Raw genomic sequence first — 17,436 nt, forward strand, 5'->3', positions numbered from 1 at the left:
CACCTCAGCATTAAGAGCCTTCTTTTTGAGGTGTCTGCACATGCAATCCCTCTTGAGTTGATCATTCTAGTCTCTTTTTTTGTTTTTGCCCCACACTTTTCATCTTCATTAGAAAAGCTTCTTTTAGAACAGCATCCTCTGCCTTTCTCTGGGCCAAGGACTGCTGCAAGTAAATGGCATATGGTGGAATGGATTGCAGAAATGCTAGTGTTGCGCAAAAACATGTCATATTACCACAGTACTCAATATTAATGATATTCCTTTCAATTACAGGTAGTCTTAGACTTACAACCTTTTATTTAGTAACCTTTCAAAGTTACGCAACAGTGAAAAAAGTGACTTCTAACTATTTTTCAGTTATGACTGTTGCAGCATACTCAGGGTCACGTTATCAAAATTTGGGTGCTTCCCAATTGGCTCATATTTTTGATGATTGCATGTGATCATCTTTTCAACTTGACAAGCAAAGTCAATAGGGAAGCTAGATTCATTTTACAATCTTATTATTAACTTAACAACTACAATGAATCACTTAATCATTGTTGCAAGAATATCATAAAATGGCAAAATTTACTTAACAACTGTCTTGCTTAGCAACAAAAATTTGGGCTCAATTGTAGTCATTCATCAAAAACTCCAGAAGTTGTGAATGCTCCAACACCGGAGGTTTTTAAGAAGAGACTGGACAACCATTTTTCTGAAATGGTATAGGGTTCCCTGCCCGAGCAGGGGGTTGTACTAGAGACCAACCTTTTGGGCACCAGGGACTGGTTCCATGAAGAGAGGTTTTTCAGCTGACCGGAAGGTGTGTGATTTTGTATGCTGCCTGCATCCCACAGATAGGGCTTTGCTTGTCTATGCGGACCAGTTGCTGGCATGCTGTGCCCTGGTACCGGTCCCTGGACTAGACCTTCAAAGTCCCTTCCAACTTTATTATTGTTGTTGTTATTTATAATTGTAAATTAAACTGCATGTAATAGTTAAATTTTAAAATACACATATATATCTTGATCACATCCCTCTGTCTTCACAATTTAAATTATTCCTTTAGTACGTTTTCAGATTTAAAATAAAAAATACGTCAGAAGTCTGCACTTCAAAACCACATCTCACAATCGGGAAAGAAGACAAATAGAACAATGATATAAGCCTTCTCTGTGGTGGAGTAGGAAGGGCGAGTTTTAATTTGCTGTTGTTTTTTTGCAGGACAACGGCGCTGCCGCTCTCGATGAGTCACTTGGTGCTGATCACGCGGCATGCCTGCCAGTTCCCCAGCCACATGGACTGGATCGACCAATCCTTGTCCGCGGCGGAGGAGCACATGAGCGTGCTGCGCGAGGTAGCCCTGGCTTCGGAAGCGAAGGAGTTCCACCTGGGTCAGAAAGCTTACTGTCGAATCGTCTGCTTTACAACAGTGTTTCGCAATCCGAACAATTTTAAGACGTCTTCTGTACTTCAACTCCCAGAATTCTCCAGCCATGTTGAGTGTGGAATTCCACACATCGTAAAGTTGTTCAGATTGAAAAAAAGCCGGTGTGTAATTTACTGTAGCTGATTGTTTGGCTTTGTGGATTTTATCCTTAGCATGACAGAACTGCGCCTCGGGTCTCTTGCAGCTGGATTAGTGATATTGAGATATATAGATGTTGGCGATTTGTAACTGTAAATTTACAATTGTAAATTTAAAAATAATTTATTAAAGCCTGATTGGTCGTTTAGAGCTGTATCTACACAGTACTCCCGAGATCCCTGTTAGTCAATTTGTGTAAATTAGTTTCATGGAGCCTACGTAAAGATGTTGCTGCCTGCGTTTTCTAAATTCTAGTCAGTGAATGTTCCTGCTTGCTTTGAATTTTGGAATGGAAAAATTTAAGGGGGCACCCGGATTTGAACCAGGGACCTCTTGATCTGCAGTCAAATGCTCTGCCACTGAGCTATACCCCCTTGTTTCATTTAAGATGCTACTGTTTCTCTTCAAAGATGAGAAGAGAAATTAGGTTTTGTTTTTTTTTTTAACAGGAAGATTTTGAATCCTGTTAATTGATATTTGGAAACAATCTACAAATTAATATAAACAGTTTATTTTGGTGGTTGCATTTTCTGTCTAAAAAAACCTTGCTTTCACTTACATTACTAATATAGAGAACTGTTGTTTTTGTTTAGTGATGATAGAAAAAACTCGTGTATCTTAGTATTTTAAATACATTTGATTTTGAATATTCAGGAAAGGCAACCATTAAAACTGTAATTTCCTGAGATTGAACCTGAAAAATTGTACTGGTTGCTAGATTGAAAAGCTCAATACACATCCTAAAAGGGCATAGGATTCCATATAGCAGCCATGTCAAATGCAAGACCCGAGGGCCAGATGCGGCCCACAACGTGGTTTCATGTGGCCCACGAAGCCATCCTGGAAATAGTAAGGGAATGGTCCCCGCTGCCTTGGCCCTGGCCCAGGCCACCCGGGACCAATGTATAATTTTGTGGTGGCTGTCTATACTGAAACACATACAGTCTTAGCTCCACAAGGCCGTCTGGAAACAGCAAGGGACCGGCCCCTGCTGCGTTGACCTCGCCCGCGAGCTGGGGAGGTGTCACCCTTTGTGAGGAATGAAGAAATGCACCATTGCCTGGAAGTGGCCAGCAAATGGCCCTCAATTACTTCACATATCCGGCTTGATGGGCTCTGGGGGAGGGGTTTCAGCAGGCAGTGGGGCGCTGTCCTCACAGCGCCAAGAAGCTGAGCTAGGCGGTGCAAATCCAAAAAGAAGCATGCCGCTGCTCAACCCCCAGCCTGCCCGATTTCAGCAGGGAACAAGGTGCAAAGCTGGCAAGCTTCACACTCCCCAGCTGAGCCTCTCGGCGCTGTGAGGACAGCGCCCCACTGCCTGCCAAAACTGGGTAGGCTGAGGGCTGGGTGGCATCACGCTTCTTTTTGGATTCGCGCTGCCTGGCTCAGGTAACGTTGACTCTCACGATGCTCATGGCATCCCCTGCCCCAAAGCCCACCAAGCCAGATATGTGAAGTAGGCGAGGACCATGTGCTGGCCACTTGTAGGCAATGGTGCATTTCTTCATTCCTCACAAAAGGTGACACCTCCTCAGCTGCTTTTCTTGCCTGTTTTTCTTCCTCGTCATCTCTGTTTTTCTCCCTCCCACCACTCTGTTCGAAGGAAGGAAGGAAGGGAGGGAGGGAGGGAGGGAGGGAGGGAGGGAAGGTGGGTCTGAGGGAAGTCCTGCCTTAGTCCTGCCCTGCTGCCTTTTCACCATCCCCTTGCCTCCTCCTCCTGGCCTATCCTGGGAGGTCTCCCATCCTATTCCTAAGGAAGCTTTGGATACAAAGCCGGGTTTCCTCCCATGGAGAGGGAGTGGGCCTCCCTCTGACTTTGCCCTATCATAAGCAACCTGGCTAAGAAGAACAAGCACAGCAGCAGCAGCCTTGAGGAGGAGGTAAGTGCAGCTGGGCACCCCCATGGGGTAATGGGGCTGGGCTTGGTACTATGGGTGCTTAAGGGCCGGACTGGGCATTTGACCTCTGCTGACCAGGGCTCTGGGAAGCCCGCAGCACCATCCAGTCCTCCCCTCACATGCCCGAGAGGAACAGTGAGGCTCTTCCAGTGGACCATGCCTTGGCGCTTGCCCTGGTCCCACACCCTTCTGCCAGACACTCTCAGATCTGTCCAACTCCTGCCCAGACCCCACAGCCACCCTTGACGCAAATGATGAAGAGCTGGCCATGCCCACCCAGTAGGCCATATCCACTTCAGCCATGCCCACCCAGTATGCCGTGTCCACCCTGGCCACACCTACCCGGCCCGAGGACAACCGCAATGCTGATGCAGCCCTCAATGAAATTGAGTTTGACACCCCTGCCATATAGGATTCGGCATTATATTGTAAAAATAGTCTGTGGCCTGACGCTCTGAAGACATGTTGGCTATAGTATCCTCTACCAGTATAACAAATGAACATTATGGATGGGGATAATGGGAAGTGTAGTCCAACAAAGATGGAAAGTACAGATTTTGGCAGTCTTTTAACAACCAGTAACACACTTACTGCAATTTACATCTTCATTATAATAGAATAATAGACCTTGAAAGGGACCTTGGAAGTTTTTGTAGTCCAATCCCCTGCTCAAGCAGGAGACCCTATACCATTTCAGAAAATGGCTGTTCAGTCTCTTTTAAAAGCCTCCAGTAATGGAGAACCTACAACTTCTGAAGGCAAAATGATCCATTAGTTTATTGTTCTCACTGTCAAGAAATTTCTCCTTAGTTCTAGGTTACTTCTTGATTAGTTTCCATTCATTGCCTCTTGTTTTGCCTTCAGGTTTGCCTTGCCTTGCTTTGAAGAATAGGTTGACCCCTTTTCTTTGTAGTAGCATCTTTCTTCATATGTTCTAGCCTCCAGCCCCCTAATCATCTTTGTTGCTCTTCTCTGCACTCTTTCCAGAGTCCCAACATCTTTTTTATGTTGTGGTAGCCAGAAGTGGATGCAGAACTAGATACTCCTGTGTGGTCTTACCAAAGCTTTATGAAGCAGTACAAATGTAATTCTTTACATGATCTTGATTCTATCCTTCTGTTAATGCAGCCTAGGATTGCATTGGCTTTTTTGGCAGCTGCAGCACACTGCTATCTCATATTAAATAGTTGTCTACTAGGACTCCAAGATCCCTCTTGCAGTTACTATTATTGAGCCAAGTTTCACCGAATCTGTACATGTACATTTGGTTTTTCTTATCTAAGTGTAAACTTAGATAAGTGTAAACTTTTCTCTACATGGAATTTCATTTTCTTAGGGCCCAGTGTTCAAGTCTGTCAAGATTCATCTGGATCTTGAGCCTATCTTCTGGGATGTTGACTATTCCTGCCAGCTTAGTGTCATTTGCAGATGTGATGAGTTCCCCTTCTATTCCCTCATCTAAATACACTGGTTAAGATCCTCTTCAAATTCTTCTAAAAATCAATCTAAAAACATTGGCCAAGATCCTCCACAGATTTTCAAATGTAGTCCTGAGAATATATTTGTACAGCTATTGTTGGATGGGGGAAGAAAAAGAGAATAGAACAGATAGTGAAAAGGTGAAAATTATTGTACAACTGCATTTTCATTACATACTGAACCACACATTATTCAACTACGTTTAGCTTATTTTGTTACACAAATTCACCCTAATTAGTTAATTGTTCATTATATTAAGTCAGCCCAAGAGTCTGAACTGAGCCAATGCAATCTATGTTTCAGGCAACAATTGCTGTTCAAATTTTGGTCAACACTTCAGTTAACCTGCCTTATTTTTTCTTTAAACATTCTTTCATGTTCCTCATTTCATTTTCAAAATATTAAAATTTGTACAATAGCAGTACTGTTGAACTTCAAGCTGTCAAAGTGTTCCCTATATTTTTTGTAAAATATTAGTTTAGGTATTCTTTTTGGCATTAAATAGTAATTAGAATTAAATGCGAACATATTTAGGAGCACTTTTATCAAGATTCTAATAATTAAATAATCGACTCAGTTTGAATATTCTTTTTAAAATAAAGCTCGGAATACATGTACAGAATCGCCCTATAGGGAAGACGGGAGACTAATTCAAATTACTTAAAGAGGGCGTTTCTTTGAATCTAACAGACGTAAACTACTAAGTCAAACATTTTTAAAAAAAATCCCTAAAGACTTCTGACTAAGTTCACCTTTAACAGTTACTTTACTATTACTTTAGCTATTTAAAAAAACAGTAGAGTTCATTTTGTATCCGTTTACGGCAGTCACGTGAGAAGGTAGTCTCACGTGACATGGGAGTTTGAAAACGTATTAGTTATCCCGACAAGCCTTGTGCTTTCTTTTTTTTTCCTGCCTCCTGAGCAAGATGTCTAAGCGAGGTAAGGCCTGTTAAACCGCGAGATGTCTGAAAGGGAATCCTCCTTCATCGCTCTAGTTTGGAAAGATATTAGGGTCTTTCTATTAAGCATTATTGATGGGTAAAAGTTAGCTTTCTGACGAGATGAGTATTTTCGACGATCCAGCTCAAAAATAAATTTTTTTGGTTCGTGGGATTGGAGAAAACCATTGAGGAGGGCGGGAAGGTGAGAAGTTGATTGGAAAATAGTAAATTTATAACTTCAGCTGCTTTAGTAGGATTTTACTATATTATATTTGCGACGTAATCTTTTCCAGACGGCGTGGCCCAAATACTGGCCAGTCATCATCCCTTATGTTATTTTATTGCATTTCCATAGATTAGTATTTAACAACTAGCGACTTTTAAAATATGTCGACTTCAAGTCCCCAACCAGCGTGGAAAGTTGCAGTCCATATATCTTGCCAAGATTGAGAAACCCTGCCTTAGATCTTTGAGAATTATTTATGTTTCGCCCATTTGGGTGATGAGTGAATTTCCCCCCCTTTTAAAAAAAAAACAGTATGGAGATTGGATAGGCTTCATAAATTAGTAGAGTAAAACAGTTATTTCTTAGTAAGTGTGGGGGGGGGAATCCTGATTTTAAGACTCAAAAATCAAAATGTAAATATTGGCATATTTTTATTGTTTTAATAAAAACTTTCCTCCTGTGCGTTTTTAATAGGACGTGGAGGTTCATCTGGTGCAAAATTTCGTATTTCACTTGGTCTTCCAGTGGGAGCTGTTATCAACTGTGCAGACAATACAGGTATGTCTTAATTGGGTTAATTTGAATAAATAATTTTAGGCAGCAAGTCTGGGGGTTTTCTTAAAGCACTTTTAAACTGATTCTTAGCCAAAAGAGGTCCCAAGAGCAGCTTACAAGTAACAGGGTTCAGACTCAATTTCTTGATTAGGGTGGGGTAAGACAGGCAGCATAATCAGTCCTGAAGTAGATGGGAAAATGTTAGTTTTAATATCAGTATCCTGAATGTTGGATTGGTGAATATTTAAGCTTTGCGGATTATTGCAACGTTCATGTAGGAGATCAGACTTAATGTTTCTTCTATTTTTGGACAATGGACTGTATTTCTGAAATTGATGAAGCTTTTATTTGTCCATCATGAAACACCCTAGGTGGTAAACAATGTATTATATAAATTAAGAAATATTCTTTAGTTCCATTAGTTACTGCAAAAATCTAGATCAATAAATAAATTTGCTCTCCATAGAATGGAAATAGTCCAGTTTAGTTAAATTTGAACCAGGTGATGTTCGGGTGCTTTATTCTAGTGGAAGTGGAAAATATACAAGCTAATATTTATGAGAGTTAACTTCTTACTCTGAGGAAGGGATATCAGTTATTAAAACAACAAACTCGCAAACTGCTATTTTCCGTAGAAGACTGAGGTAGTCAGCCTTCTACATAAAAAGAGTGAGAAAGTTTGATTGTGACAGTATAGTAATGGGATAAATAAAGCAGGCAGGCAGTGTTACCATTTTAAAATTGCCATAATATATAAGTTGAAAGTAGTGTATTCACTTGAATTATTATCTCCCTTCTAGTACATATTAAAGCTTGTCATTCCCTGAACTAACTTTTTACAGTTCAGAATCTAAGAGGAGAGAACTCTGGCATTATCCCTATCCAGTTCAGCTGGAAAAAAAAATCCTAGTAAGTTCAATTGTGAGCCATAGCAGTCATGCTAAAAGAACAGGTGACGCAGACTAGAAGCAATGGGTTTTCCCTTCAAAAAGCACTTGTTGGGTCTGTTTTCCAATGGCCCAGGGAGTTGTCGTGGAAGGGTAAAGAAATAGCATCACTTTTGGGTGAGGTTACAGCTTGTGCTGCTCTTCCTCAATCGGTGATGCAACAAAAAATTGGAGAAGTTCCCTTTATAACTTTGATACAAAGTGTTTAATAAAATACACTTAAAATAATCCCTTTATTTCACAGGAGCCAAGAATCTGTACATAATATCAGTCAAGGGAATTAAGGGGCGTCTGAATAGACTGCCAGCTGCAGGTGTGGGGGACATGGTAATGGCTACTGTCAAGAAAGGCAAGCCAGAGCTGAGAAAGAAGGGTGAGTGATGGAATAAACAGGGTATATTGATTTACAATCTTGTTTTCGTTACTTTGAGACTGCAAGTTTTAGAGAAAAGCAGTTGGAAGAAACTACAGTTACAATCTACTAATCATTACTTATATCTAACATTTTCAGCATTAAAAATAATTAGAGGTAAGAGAGTTGGATTTAGTGATCCTTGTAATAAATATATTGGTGAGATCTACATTAATTGTAACTTAACTATAAAGTGTTTTTGCCCTAAATGATTCACCTGTTGGAAACCTGTTGGATTCATTTTGAATTAATTTATGAATCGGATTGTGTTCCCATCTTCTGAATTCATATATTCTAGAAAAACATATTTTTCCTTTGGGAAAATCAATCTAGGCTAATATATCCAGTTTAGATTGTATTTTAGCAGAGTACATTAATTTAGGCCAGAATGGAATATAATTTATGCCAGGAATATTGTAAGTGGTGCATATGTATTCTATCTTCCTCAAACAATAATTCTCAATTTCCAGAATAGAGGGGCTGACTGAGTTGTCGTCCATAACAAAGGTACTAGACAGGGAAAGACTATTCTATTTTCTAATTTCCCCCCCCAAAAGGTGAATATTGTATAATAAAATAAAATCATATACTTTACTATAAAGTTCTGTCTTATTAGAAATCTTGTTTGAGCACCAGAACCATAGCTAGTTCATAGATGATCTCTTCAGAGTGAAGTATTTCCAAAATGCTGTTTACTAAATGGTGTAAGCACATACTTAACTGTTGTTGACATAGAATTTAATACTACTTGGAACATATTTTTTATTCTAATTTTTCTGACACATATGCATTTAGAAGTTTTAGATTTTATATTCTATGCTGCAATGACATGCATTTTAATAAGGTTGATCTGATTGTTTTCAGTTGCAACATGTTCCTTTTTATAACAACTCTAAAGAAACCAATGCTCAATTTCAAATTTCAGGTGTTGCATATTAAACTACTGATTTTGAACTTTTTCATAGTGCATCCAGCAGTTGTGATTCGTCAGCGGAAATCATACAGGAGAAAAGATGGGGTATTCTTGTATTTTGAAGACAATGCAGGAGTGATTGTAAACAACAAGGGAGAAATGAAAGGTATTGCTGCCGAAAGGAACCAAAAAATTAAAAAATTATACTTTGCTTCTTGCAAAAATATGCCGTCTGTGTTAATACTTATTCCAGTGAACTAAAGAATTGTAATGGATAGATCAGTTATTAACACAGATCCTTAATACAATTACAGAGGATTTAGATGAAATGAACTGGCTGGATCTGTTCCAGTCTGGATCCATGCCAGTCTAGGATATTTTACAGTAAACAGTAGTAATGGGGAATAAACAGTTACGCCTATCATTGCTCCAACATGACATATCTCAAAGCTCAGTTCTTACCTGTTTCAACTAAGCTTCTAGGAAGCTGGGAGAGGTCCTCCATTGGTCTGAAATGAAGAATCTATATGTGGGTGATATTTATTTATACAGCAGTATCCAGATTGCTGAAGATGTTACAGAAATATTGGAGATGTAAGAGTCTGGACAGGCCCATGCAAGCTGAAGCTAAATTCCAATATAATTACTCTTTGTCCAGAAACATTCTAGTTCACTGATAGTTCTAGTTGTACTTGGAATGGAGTTGCCATTTCTCTGAAAGAACAAATGTGCAACCTGCTGATTTCCTGGACATAAGAGCTTTGCTGGAGAGCAGGCAGGAGACATGACAGTCTTTGTCGAGCTAGTATGTTAGTTGCAGGCCTATCTGGACTGTAATGTATACACAGGCCTGTCTCTGAAGATAAGATGGTACATAATTCAAAAGCCAGAATCCTAGTGAATGGTATCATTACAGCACTATAACACTTGATTGTCTGGTCACTATATTGGCTGCCAGAAAATTTAAAATGCTGGCTTTGATTTATAAAGTTTTCCATACAATATTTCCAATATTGTATACTTGTTAAATTGTCCCAGATAACATTTACTTGGTTCATGTGTACAACTTGGGAGGAGATCATAAGACATCAAAAGGACATGGATGTGAAGCTAGTCTTTTTCTGGAGTGGTCTCATTGCTATAGAACAGTGGTTCTCAACCTGTGGGTCCGGACCCCATTTGGGGTCGGACGACCATTTCATGGGGGTCACCAAACAATGCAGTCCGCCATTTTTTCCCCTTTAGCTGTGCTACTCCCTTTTATTCTATTGGCTTTTGAAAGCCAATAGAATAGACTCTTGAATAGAGTCTAATTCTATTGGCCTTCAAAAGCCAATAGGAATTGTCCAGGCTGTCTCTGCCCTGCTGAGCCCGCCAAAAGTCCCATTCTGCAAACGGTGCTGCACCAGTTGAGTAGTCCTCGACTTACGACCAGTTGGGGGTCACGGCATTAAAAAGGTTGAGGACCACTGCTATAGAACGACTTATTAAAATGTCCTGGGCACTAATTAAGGTTTTACAAAACTAGCACAAACTAATAAAGAGCAGAAGCAAGCAACAAAGAAAGAAAACAGAAGAAAAGCAAAAGTGTAGAAAGAAAGAATTAAAAAGAAAAAAATAAAAGATTACAATTTCTTTTGCAGCAAATATTAAGTACAGCATTATTTCTTACTTTATGTTTATAGTAAACCCCTCATTTTCTATCTTCCAATACTTCTCTAACCAAAACCACAACGTGCATTTTCTGTTTCATGCAAAAATGTCTATAAAGAGTTTCCAGTTAATCATAAATGTAGATACTTATTTTTATGATGGTATTGGGCAGCTACTGCTAAGTAATATTTCTGGTTTTTTTCTTTATTTTTCCAGGCTCTGCTATCACAGGCCCTGTAGCCAAGGAGTGTGCAGATCTTTGGCCCAGAATTGCTTCCAATGCTGGCAGTATCGCATAAATATATTTGTTTGTAAAAATCAAATAAAAATGATTGGCTCAAGATTTTGTGATGTGAATAACTTCTATATTATAGGGAAAGAAATAAACTTTCTGAATTAGCTTGGATATTATTAACAGAATATTGAATCAGAAAAGCTCACATTGTTTGATGTGCTGTTTTAATCTTTGTGTAAATCCATTTTGATAGAGAAGCAACCTAGAACTAAGGAGAAATTTTCTGACAGTTAGAACAATTAATCAGTGGAACAACCTGCCTCCAGAATCTGAATACTCCAACACAAAGTTTTTAAGAAGAGACTGGACAGCCATTTGAAATGGTATAGGGCACGAGCTGGCAACCCACGGCTCTGGAGCCGCATGTGGCTCTTTCAGCCTTCTGCTGCGGCTCCCAGTCCTCCGCCATTTGCAGAGAGAGACAGGCACTTGCGCTTCCCCTCCCTCCGATCTGCTCAGCTAGCCTCACGCTGTTCTCTAACAAGCTGACAAACTTATTTGGGCAGGCTCCCTGCCCTTGCGTTGCAGCAGAAAGCAGCTCTCTTACACACAGAGACACACTTTTACTTAGTGGGGAAAGGACTGGCAGACCAAGGGCAGGAGAGAGCCAGCCCAATAAGAATGTGTCAGCTTGTCAGAAAACTGGCCAGGTGAGCAGAAGATCAGAGAGGGAGAGAAAATATGAATATATGTTGCCCTTACTGAACTTTTAGTAAAGAACGTTTAATGAAATATTTTGATTTTTTTTAAAATAGATGAGGTATGGGGATAATTATGCTGTATTTAAAGATGGTAGATAAGCTACTAAAATTGTTTTCACCTGTTGAGATGAATGAGAAAGGGTTTTTTTCCCCCTCTTTTGCCAGTATAAAAATTTATTTTCTTTGTAGCAGTTTATTGATTTCATAAATGCAATACACTAGTTTTTTTATACATAGCATAAAGGTAAAAAAGGATATATGCAGTGTTATCTTCATTTTAGATGTCAAAAGGATTTTGTGGCTCCCAATGTTTTCTGTAAGAAACAGGTCCAAGTGACTGAGTGTTTAAGGTTGCCGACCCCTGGTATAGGGTTTCTTGCCTGAGCAGGGGGTTGGAGTAGATGATTTCCAAGGTCCCTTCCAACTTTATTGTTATGAACTCTTGAGTCTGAACAACATTAGGTCCACCTTTTAGAATGTTGTAATGTTAGAAATAGGTGGAGAAACATTTGTGTAATTTATTTAAAACACAGAAGAGGTATATGTAACTATGATTATATACAAAAAAAGAGAATAATTATTTGGTCTGCAGTTGTCCGGTGATACGCTAACTCCTTTTGGATGTTTTAAAATTGCCATAAAATATAAATTTTGTAAAGTAATTTCCATTATTTTACATGTATATCAGTAACATTGTTTGATTCACTAAAGAAGCTGTGGACTCAGCTGTGGGTCCTCACGCTCCAGCTAGATACAGTACATTTTTGTGCTAGGCATATCCAGATTATACAGGATAGGCAACGACATGCTGGCTGAGCTGTCTTTGCCCCTACCTTTCCCTGCCTGAGTAAAGTTGACTAGATTTAGCAAACTAAAAGAAAGGTTAACATGGATACTCCCATGTGATCTTTTTTTTAAAATATTGAACAGTTTACCCAGCATAGGACAATACAACCATAAATTGAATTGTAATACGCTTCTGTTTATAATACATGAATGATTATCACATTGTACAGTACATAATCTTTGGAGGGTTTTAAAGAACAAAAGAATACCTCATTTGAATTGCAGTCAAATATAGTGTCAGTTATATATATTACATGAACCTGGCATAATTCAGGAAGATGTTATGTACTTTTTTCTATGTACCATCTACACTATTATTCAAAAGTGGGAACTTTTAACATTTTTCAGTCTGAGCGATTTCACTGACAAACATGAATGAAATATGGAACTGGTTATTCATTTCTTTTAGGCTACAGTACTACTTTTGAATAAATATATAAATATATCTAAAACGATTGTCTTGCACTACAGTTCATGTATAAGGAATTGTGAGCTGTGCAGTACTAAAGGATTCTCAAAGGGTAGAAGGACAAGTTATATGTTGAAAAAAATTCAAACTAGGAATGCTACTTAAATGTGGATTAGCAAAGTTTTTAAAAATTTCTATTGTGCAGGAACTATGGTAGATTCATTACTAAGGAGTAATATTGAATGAACTATACTAAAATAAATACTGCATTAATGAAAAAATTATGCCAGCTTCAGGTTGTTAGGGAACAATTGTCTGTTGACAACATCACAGAGACTCTAGTAGGGTAATAATGAGAGTTGCTAGGAGAGGTAGCATATATATATATGGTATGGTATGAGATTAGTACAGTTTAGTGTGACAGTTGACTTTTTCTCTTCTAATTATGGCTTGTATTACACGGAGATGTCTACAAAAGCAGAAGGAATTCATCCTTGATGGTGTGGCAGTGGACACCATTGGTAGCAGCTATGCCCACATCCTGCCCAAGTTGTGGTCTGCATTGCCACCTTATAATGCTCAGTTAGATATCCATGCTGCTAGCTATTTCTCATCTCCAGTGGTCAAATCACTGCTAAAAAGGACAGAGCAGGTAATGGCATTTGAAAGTTGAAATGGAAAGAAATAGAGTAAATAAGCAGCAGGCTAAGAGATATAACTTAATGCAATTTAATATGCTAGACCGTAGTCCAGGTTCCAATGACTTGTAGATAACATGATAATTTAAAACTTGCTGAAATCAATTTTATAATACATTTCTGTGGGAAATGGGTCAAATAAAGATGCATGAAATGTTTGAATAGCTTAATAAATTTAAAGTGGGTGGGGCCCACTGACCTAGCAGTTAAGATATTAGACTTGTCAAACTGTTAGTTCGAGTCCGAAGCCCTACATGACAAAGTGAGCTGTTCTTGGCACAACTCCTGCAACTTATTTACATGCAAATGCAAGTAGATAAATAGGTACCAGTTTGATGGGAAAGTAACTGTTCCATGAGTCTGGGTGTATAGTCATGATGGCTATATTACCATGGACATTTTTTTGGATGCTGGCTCCAACTAGGAAATGGAGATGAGCACCAACCCCTGGCATTAGATAGGACTGGACAGAGAAAATCTTTATATATTTAAAGTAGAATTCTACCCAACACAGAATACCTAAAACTCAAAACAAAATCCCTAAAAATATAGCTCCAGCTATATATTATTACCTTGGCTATCAAAATAAGAAATATGATTCTGGCTGAAAAATGCTGGCCTCTTACTCTGATAATCCACAGAGTAACACATTCCTTTCTTTAATTAAAAACAAAAATCTTCTCAAATAAATTTATTTAGGTTTCTAGAATAATTGGATACCATAACTGGATCCCATAAATTTAATTTGTTCAGAAGATAACCCCTATTAAATAAGAAGAAAGCCCAATTAAAAACTGTTTATGCCTCCAAAATCTCAGATACTGATTTCTCCTAACTTATAGTTCAGAATATTCTTCTTTTATGTGTTCTTGCACACAGCTTCTTGATTTTTCAGAAGAGAGATGGGAAATTGTGGGCAATAATGGTCTGTTCCTTGGACAGAGATTGGCCCAGACTGGTAATTGGTTCATAACACACACTTTAGATAGAAAGTTATTAATTGTAAATGCTATGCTGTTTCCAATATTTAGATTTGATTTTTTTTCTTAGAATGTTTGGTCTTCACGCTTGATGTCACAGCTCTCTTTATGATCTCACTGTAGATATTACCCATTGCCTCACATTTAAGAAAAAATATTCTATAATGATAAAAATTAAAACCAGCCTTCGCTCTCTCATACTCTGAATATCTACCATCACTACATATTCATTTGTTTTTAAACTGAATTAATTGGGCTTTGTTTTTCTTTTGTTTGACAGACTCGTGGCGGCACCTCTAGGGATGGATGGATAGTGGACTATTTCCATATCTATGGGCCAGGCCAGAGGTATTTGAACAGGAGAAACTGGGCAGGAGCAGGTGAATAAAGCGTTGCACCCATCTCTTTCTCTATCTTTCATTTCACCAGCAGCTGTTTATATTCTAAACTTTTAAAGTAATTCAGGAATGTTGATAATGTCTATACTGAAATTACATTTCATGGTACAAGTGAAAAAGCTATTGTTTAGATATTTTAATAAATACATAAATATATTAAACTAAACTCCATGTTTAAAATAAACATTAAGCATACCAAACAGAATAGTAATAGGCGGACAGTTCATATACTATTAGGAATAGAAGACTCTTTTTGGCTTAACAAAAATACAGCATCATAACTCCTTAAAATGAAAAGCCAATTTGAACAATTTCCTCCCTTGCAAATGAAATTTAATTTTAATCTGTATATCATAGGAGTTCTTTTATGCTGTAGAACTATAGTTGCCTGCTGAAGGCTTGTATTGTTAAGAGAAAGAACAAAATGGAGGAAGTTTTGATAGTGTGCCCTCTTTGGTTGAACATACTGACAAAAACCTGTCCAGCTTTTCCTGGACTAGCCATTTGCTGGTTTGCACGAACAAAATGGGGAACAAATGCCACAGCAAATTTTGAGAGTGATGTCACTTTGTCTATTTTTTACAAAAAAATAATAACAATCTGAGGACCCCTGGCTTAAAACATTATTCCCAAACACTACTCCCAATTCTAACTTTATAAACCAATGTCCCACTTTGCCTCCTTTTACTCATGTCACTAAGGGCTGTAGTACAGGGTTTTTAAAAGATGAGATTTTTTCTCAAGTTTCTGAATAAACAAAATTTTGCCATGTTTTAATTGCATTGGACTCTGTAAACTTTCTCAATATTTTTATAGCAACAAGAAAAAGAAATTTAAGATAATGTTCTTAAAATTAACATTTTATGATCACAAAATAATACACATGTATCTGCTTATTATTGTATTAATATTTTAATGACTCTGTCCAGAACTGAGCAGTAAGTTGAAGCTGCTATTCCACACATTCTTACTGAGGATTATTGATTGTTATTTAGAAATAGATTTTAGAGATAAGTTTAAGATTTTTTTTTTTTTTGCCATATTTGATTGATACTCTAAACTAGCAGTCCCCAGCCTTTCTCGCTTTATGGATTGGCGATGGCAGAGGCAGGGGAGGGAGGATAGTTTCATACATGCAATCTAGTTCCTGCACATGTGCAATGAAGCTTCAAACCACTCACACGCCTCTTGCAACATTGGGCATTGATCAATCAATGTTCTTTGTTTTTCGGTTGAGTGGAGAAGAATACTGATTAGTCATAATCATCTCTGCTTGTTCTCCCAATGAAGGTCACAGAAATTTAACTTGTGTTTTTCAATGTACTTTGGAGGGATTATAGAGTGGAAATGAGGGGGAGTAGAAATTTAGGATACAATAATCCATTGCTGACAGAGCAGTTAGGTTATGCAAAGTAAAAGAAAAACAAGGCAGGTATTGAAGATAATGGTGTGTGTTTGTATACAGGTTGCACTTTCCAAACATACTTCAATCTATTTTGGCTGGATGATCATTAATATTTATTTTTATACAGGTCACTCTCCAGAGCAAGTGGCTGGTCACCATCTATACTTGATGGGTGCAAAGCCAGCAACAGGTTGGAATGGGCGATATGGCTATCGCCGCAATACTCCTGATCTTCGCACACGCTCTTCTTGCTTTGGTGAAGTAACATGGCTCCCCATTCACTGAAAAACATCAGTTTATATCAATCTGTCTCTTCTTCTAACTTAAATGCTCTTCATATGTTTTGTTGTTCTTGATTTTTCAAAAATAATAAAATACTTTTAATTTCTTACTTAACAGTTTGTTGCTTGTGGAGAAGGGAAATTCTGGCAGAAGATTACATTAGGACAGCATTTTCCTAACTGGGCATGGTAGATGTGATGCTTTGGGGAGGATGAAAGCTCTATTGTAGTCCAAGATGGGGAAGGAAAAAAATATAAACCAAAATTCTGCCCGTGACAATTGTATATTTTGTGGTTTGTGACTTTTGTTTTCGGGACAGAAAATGTGTTCAGATTAACTATATGCTAAAGCATATAACTATACTGCTTTGGGTTTCAAGGAGCATTGAACAGCAAATCTGAATCATTTTAATTAGCTATCTAACCGTTTCTCATTCCTGTCATTTCTATTCCATACATATGAACTCTGGTAGGAAAATATCTGTGTGCTAGAGTGACCAGGCAATAGTGCTTCAGAAATAACACTATAGAGACAGGGGCAGATATATCACTTGCCTATTTGTAGAATCTGAGGTATATTTTTTTGACATTAAGATCTGCTTAATACATAAAGAAAAACAATATGCATCAAGCACGCACCCTGGAAATGAATCACACAGTATTACATTTGTAATTATGGCCATTTAAATTTCATGGAACACAAATTAGGTTAATGTTAAAATTGTGGCTATGAAACTACTACCATTGCAGACACACAGAATCATTTCCAAAATTATAAACAGGAATACCAGCCATATCTCTAATAGTAATAGCAATATCACAAACAC

General features: G+C 38.1%; 2 protein-coding genes and 2 non-coding genes across 4 annotated transcripts; 3 read left to right on the top strand and 1 right to left on the bottom strand.

Moving 5' to 3' along the window:
• Nucleotides 1–1,872: 1,872 nt before the first annotated feature.
• TRNAC-GCA lies at nt 1,873–1,944 on the bottom strand. The gene has a single exon. It is a non-coding gene; the product is annotated as a tRNA-Cys (tRNA).
• Nucleotides 1,945–5,780: 3,836 nt separating this feature from the next.
• On the top strand, nt 5,781–10,939 carry RPL23 (ribosomal protein L23). Its single transcript, XM_039368740.1, has 5 exons — nt 5,781–5,888; nt 6,591–6,674; nt 7,863–7,991; nt 8,996–9,109; nt 10,813–10,939. Exons 1-5 carry the CDS (start codon nt 5,876–5,878, stop codon nt 10,893–10,895), a joined length of 423 nt encoding a protein of 140 aa, XP_039224674.1. The 5' UTR covers nt 5,781–5,875; the 3' UTR covers nt 10,896–10,939.
• LOC120319668 lies at nt 7,651–7,784 on the top strand. Its single transcript, XR_005559807.1, has one exon. It is a non-coding gene; the product is annotated as a small nucleolar RNA SNORA21 (small nucleolar RNA).
• Nucleotides 10,940–11,901: 962 nt separating the features above from the next.
• CUNH17orf98 (chromosome unknown C17orf98 homolog) lies at nt 11,902–16,719 on the top strand. Its single transcript, XM_039368739.1, has 3 exons — nt 11,902–13,499; nt 14,806–14,905; nt 16,456–16,719. Exons 1-3 carry the CDS (start codon nt 13,293–13,295, stop codon nt 16,611–16,613), a joined length of 465 nt encoding a protein of 154 aa, XP_039224673.1. The 5' UTR covers nt 11,902–13,292; the 3' UTR covers nt 16,614–16,719.
• The last annotated feature ends 717 nt before the right edge of the window (nt 16,720–17,436 follow it).

The sequence above is a fragment of the Crotalus tigris genome, unplaced genomic scaffold, assembly GCF_016545835.1.
Source record: "Crotalus tigris isolate CLP2741 ecotype Arizona unplaced genomic scaffold, ASM1654583v1 scf7180000020929.304458, whole genome shotgun sequence".
Taxonomy (NCBI): Eukaryota; Metazoa; Chordata; class Lepidosauria; order Squamata; family Viperidae; genus Crotalus; species Crotalus tigris.

Coding starts and splice junctions, on each gene's coding strand:
- RPL23 (XM_039368740.1), top strand. Junction 7,992..8,995: donor GCCAGAGCTGAGAAAGAAGG/GTGAGTGATGGA, acceptor ACTTTTTCATAG/TGCATCCAGCAGTTGTGATT. Junction 9,110..10,812: donor CAACAAGGGAGAAATGAAAG/GTATTGCTGCCG, acceptor TTATTTTTCCAG/GCTCTGCTATCACAGGCCCT.
- CUNH17orf98 (XM_039368739.1), top strand. CDS start 13,293: ATGGCTTGTATTACACGGAGATGTCTACAAAAGCAGAAGGAATTCATC. Junction 13,500..14,805: donor TGCTAAAAAGGACAGAGCAG/GTAATGGCATTT, acceptor TTTGTTTGACAG/ACTCGTGGCGGCACCTCTAG. Junction 14,906..16,455: donor GAGAAACTGGGCAGGAGCAG/GTGAATAAAGCG, acceptor ATTTTTATACAG/GTCACTCTCCAGAGCAAGTG.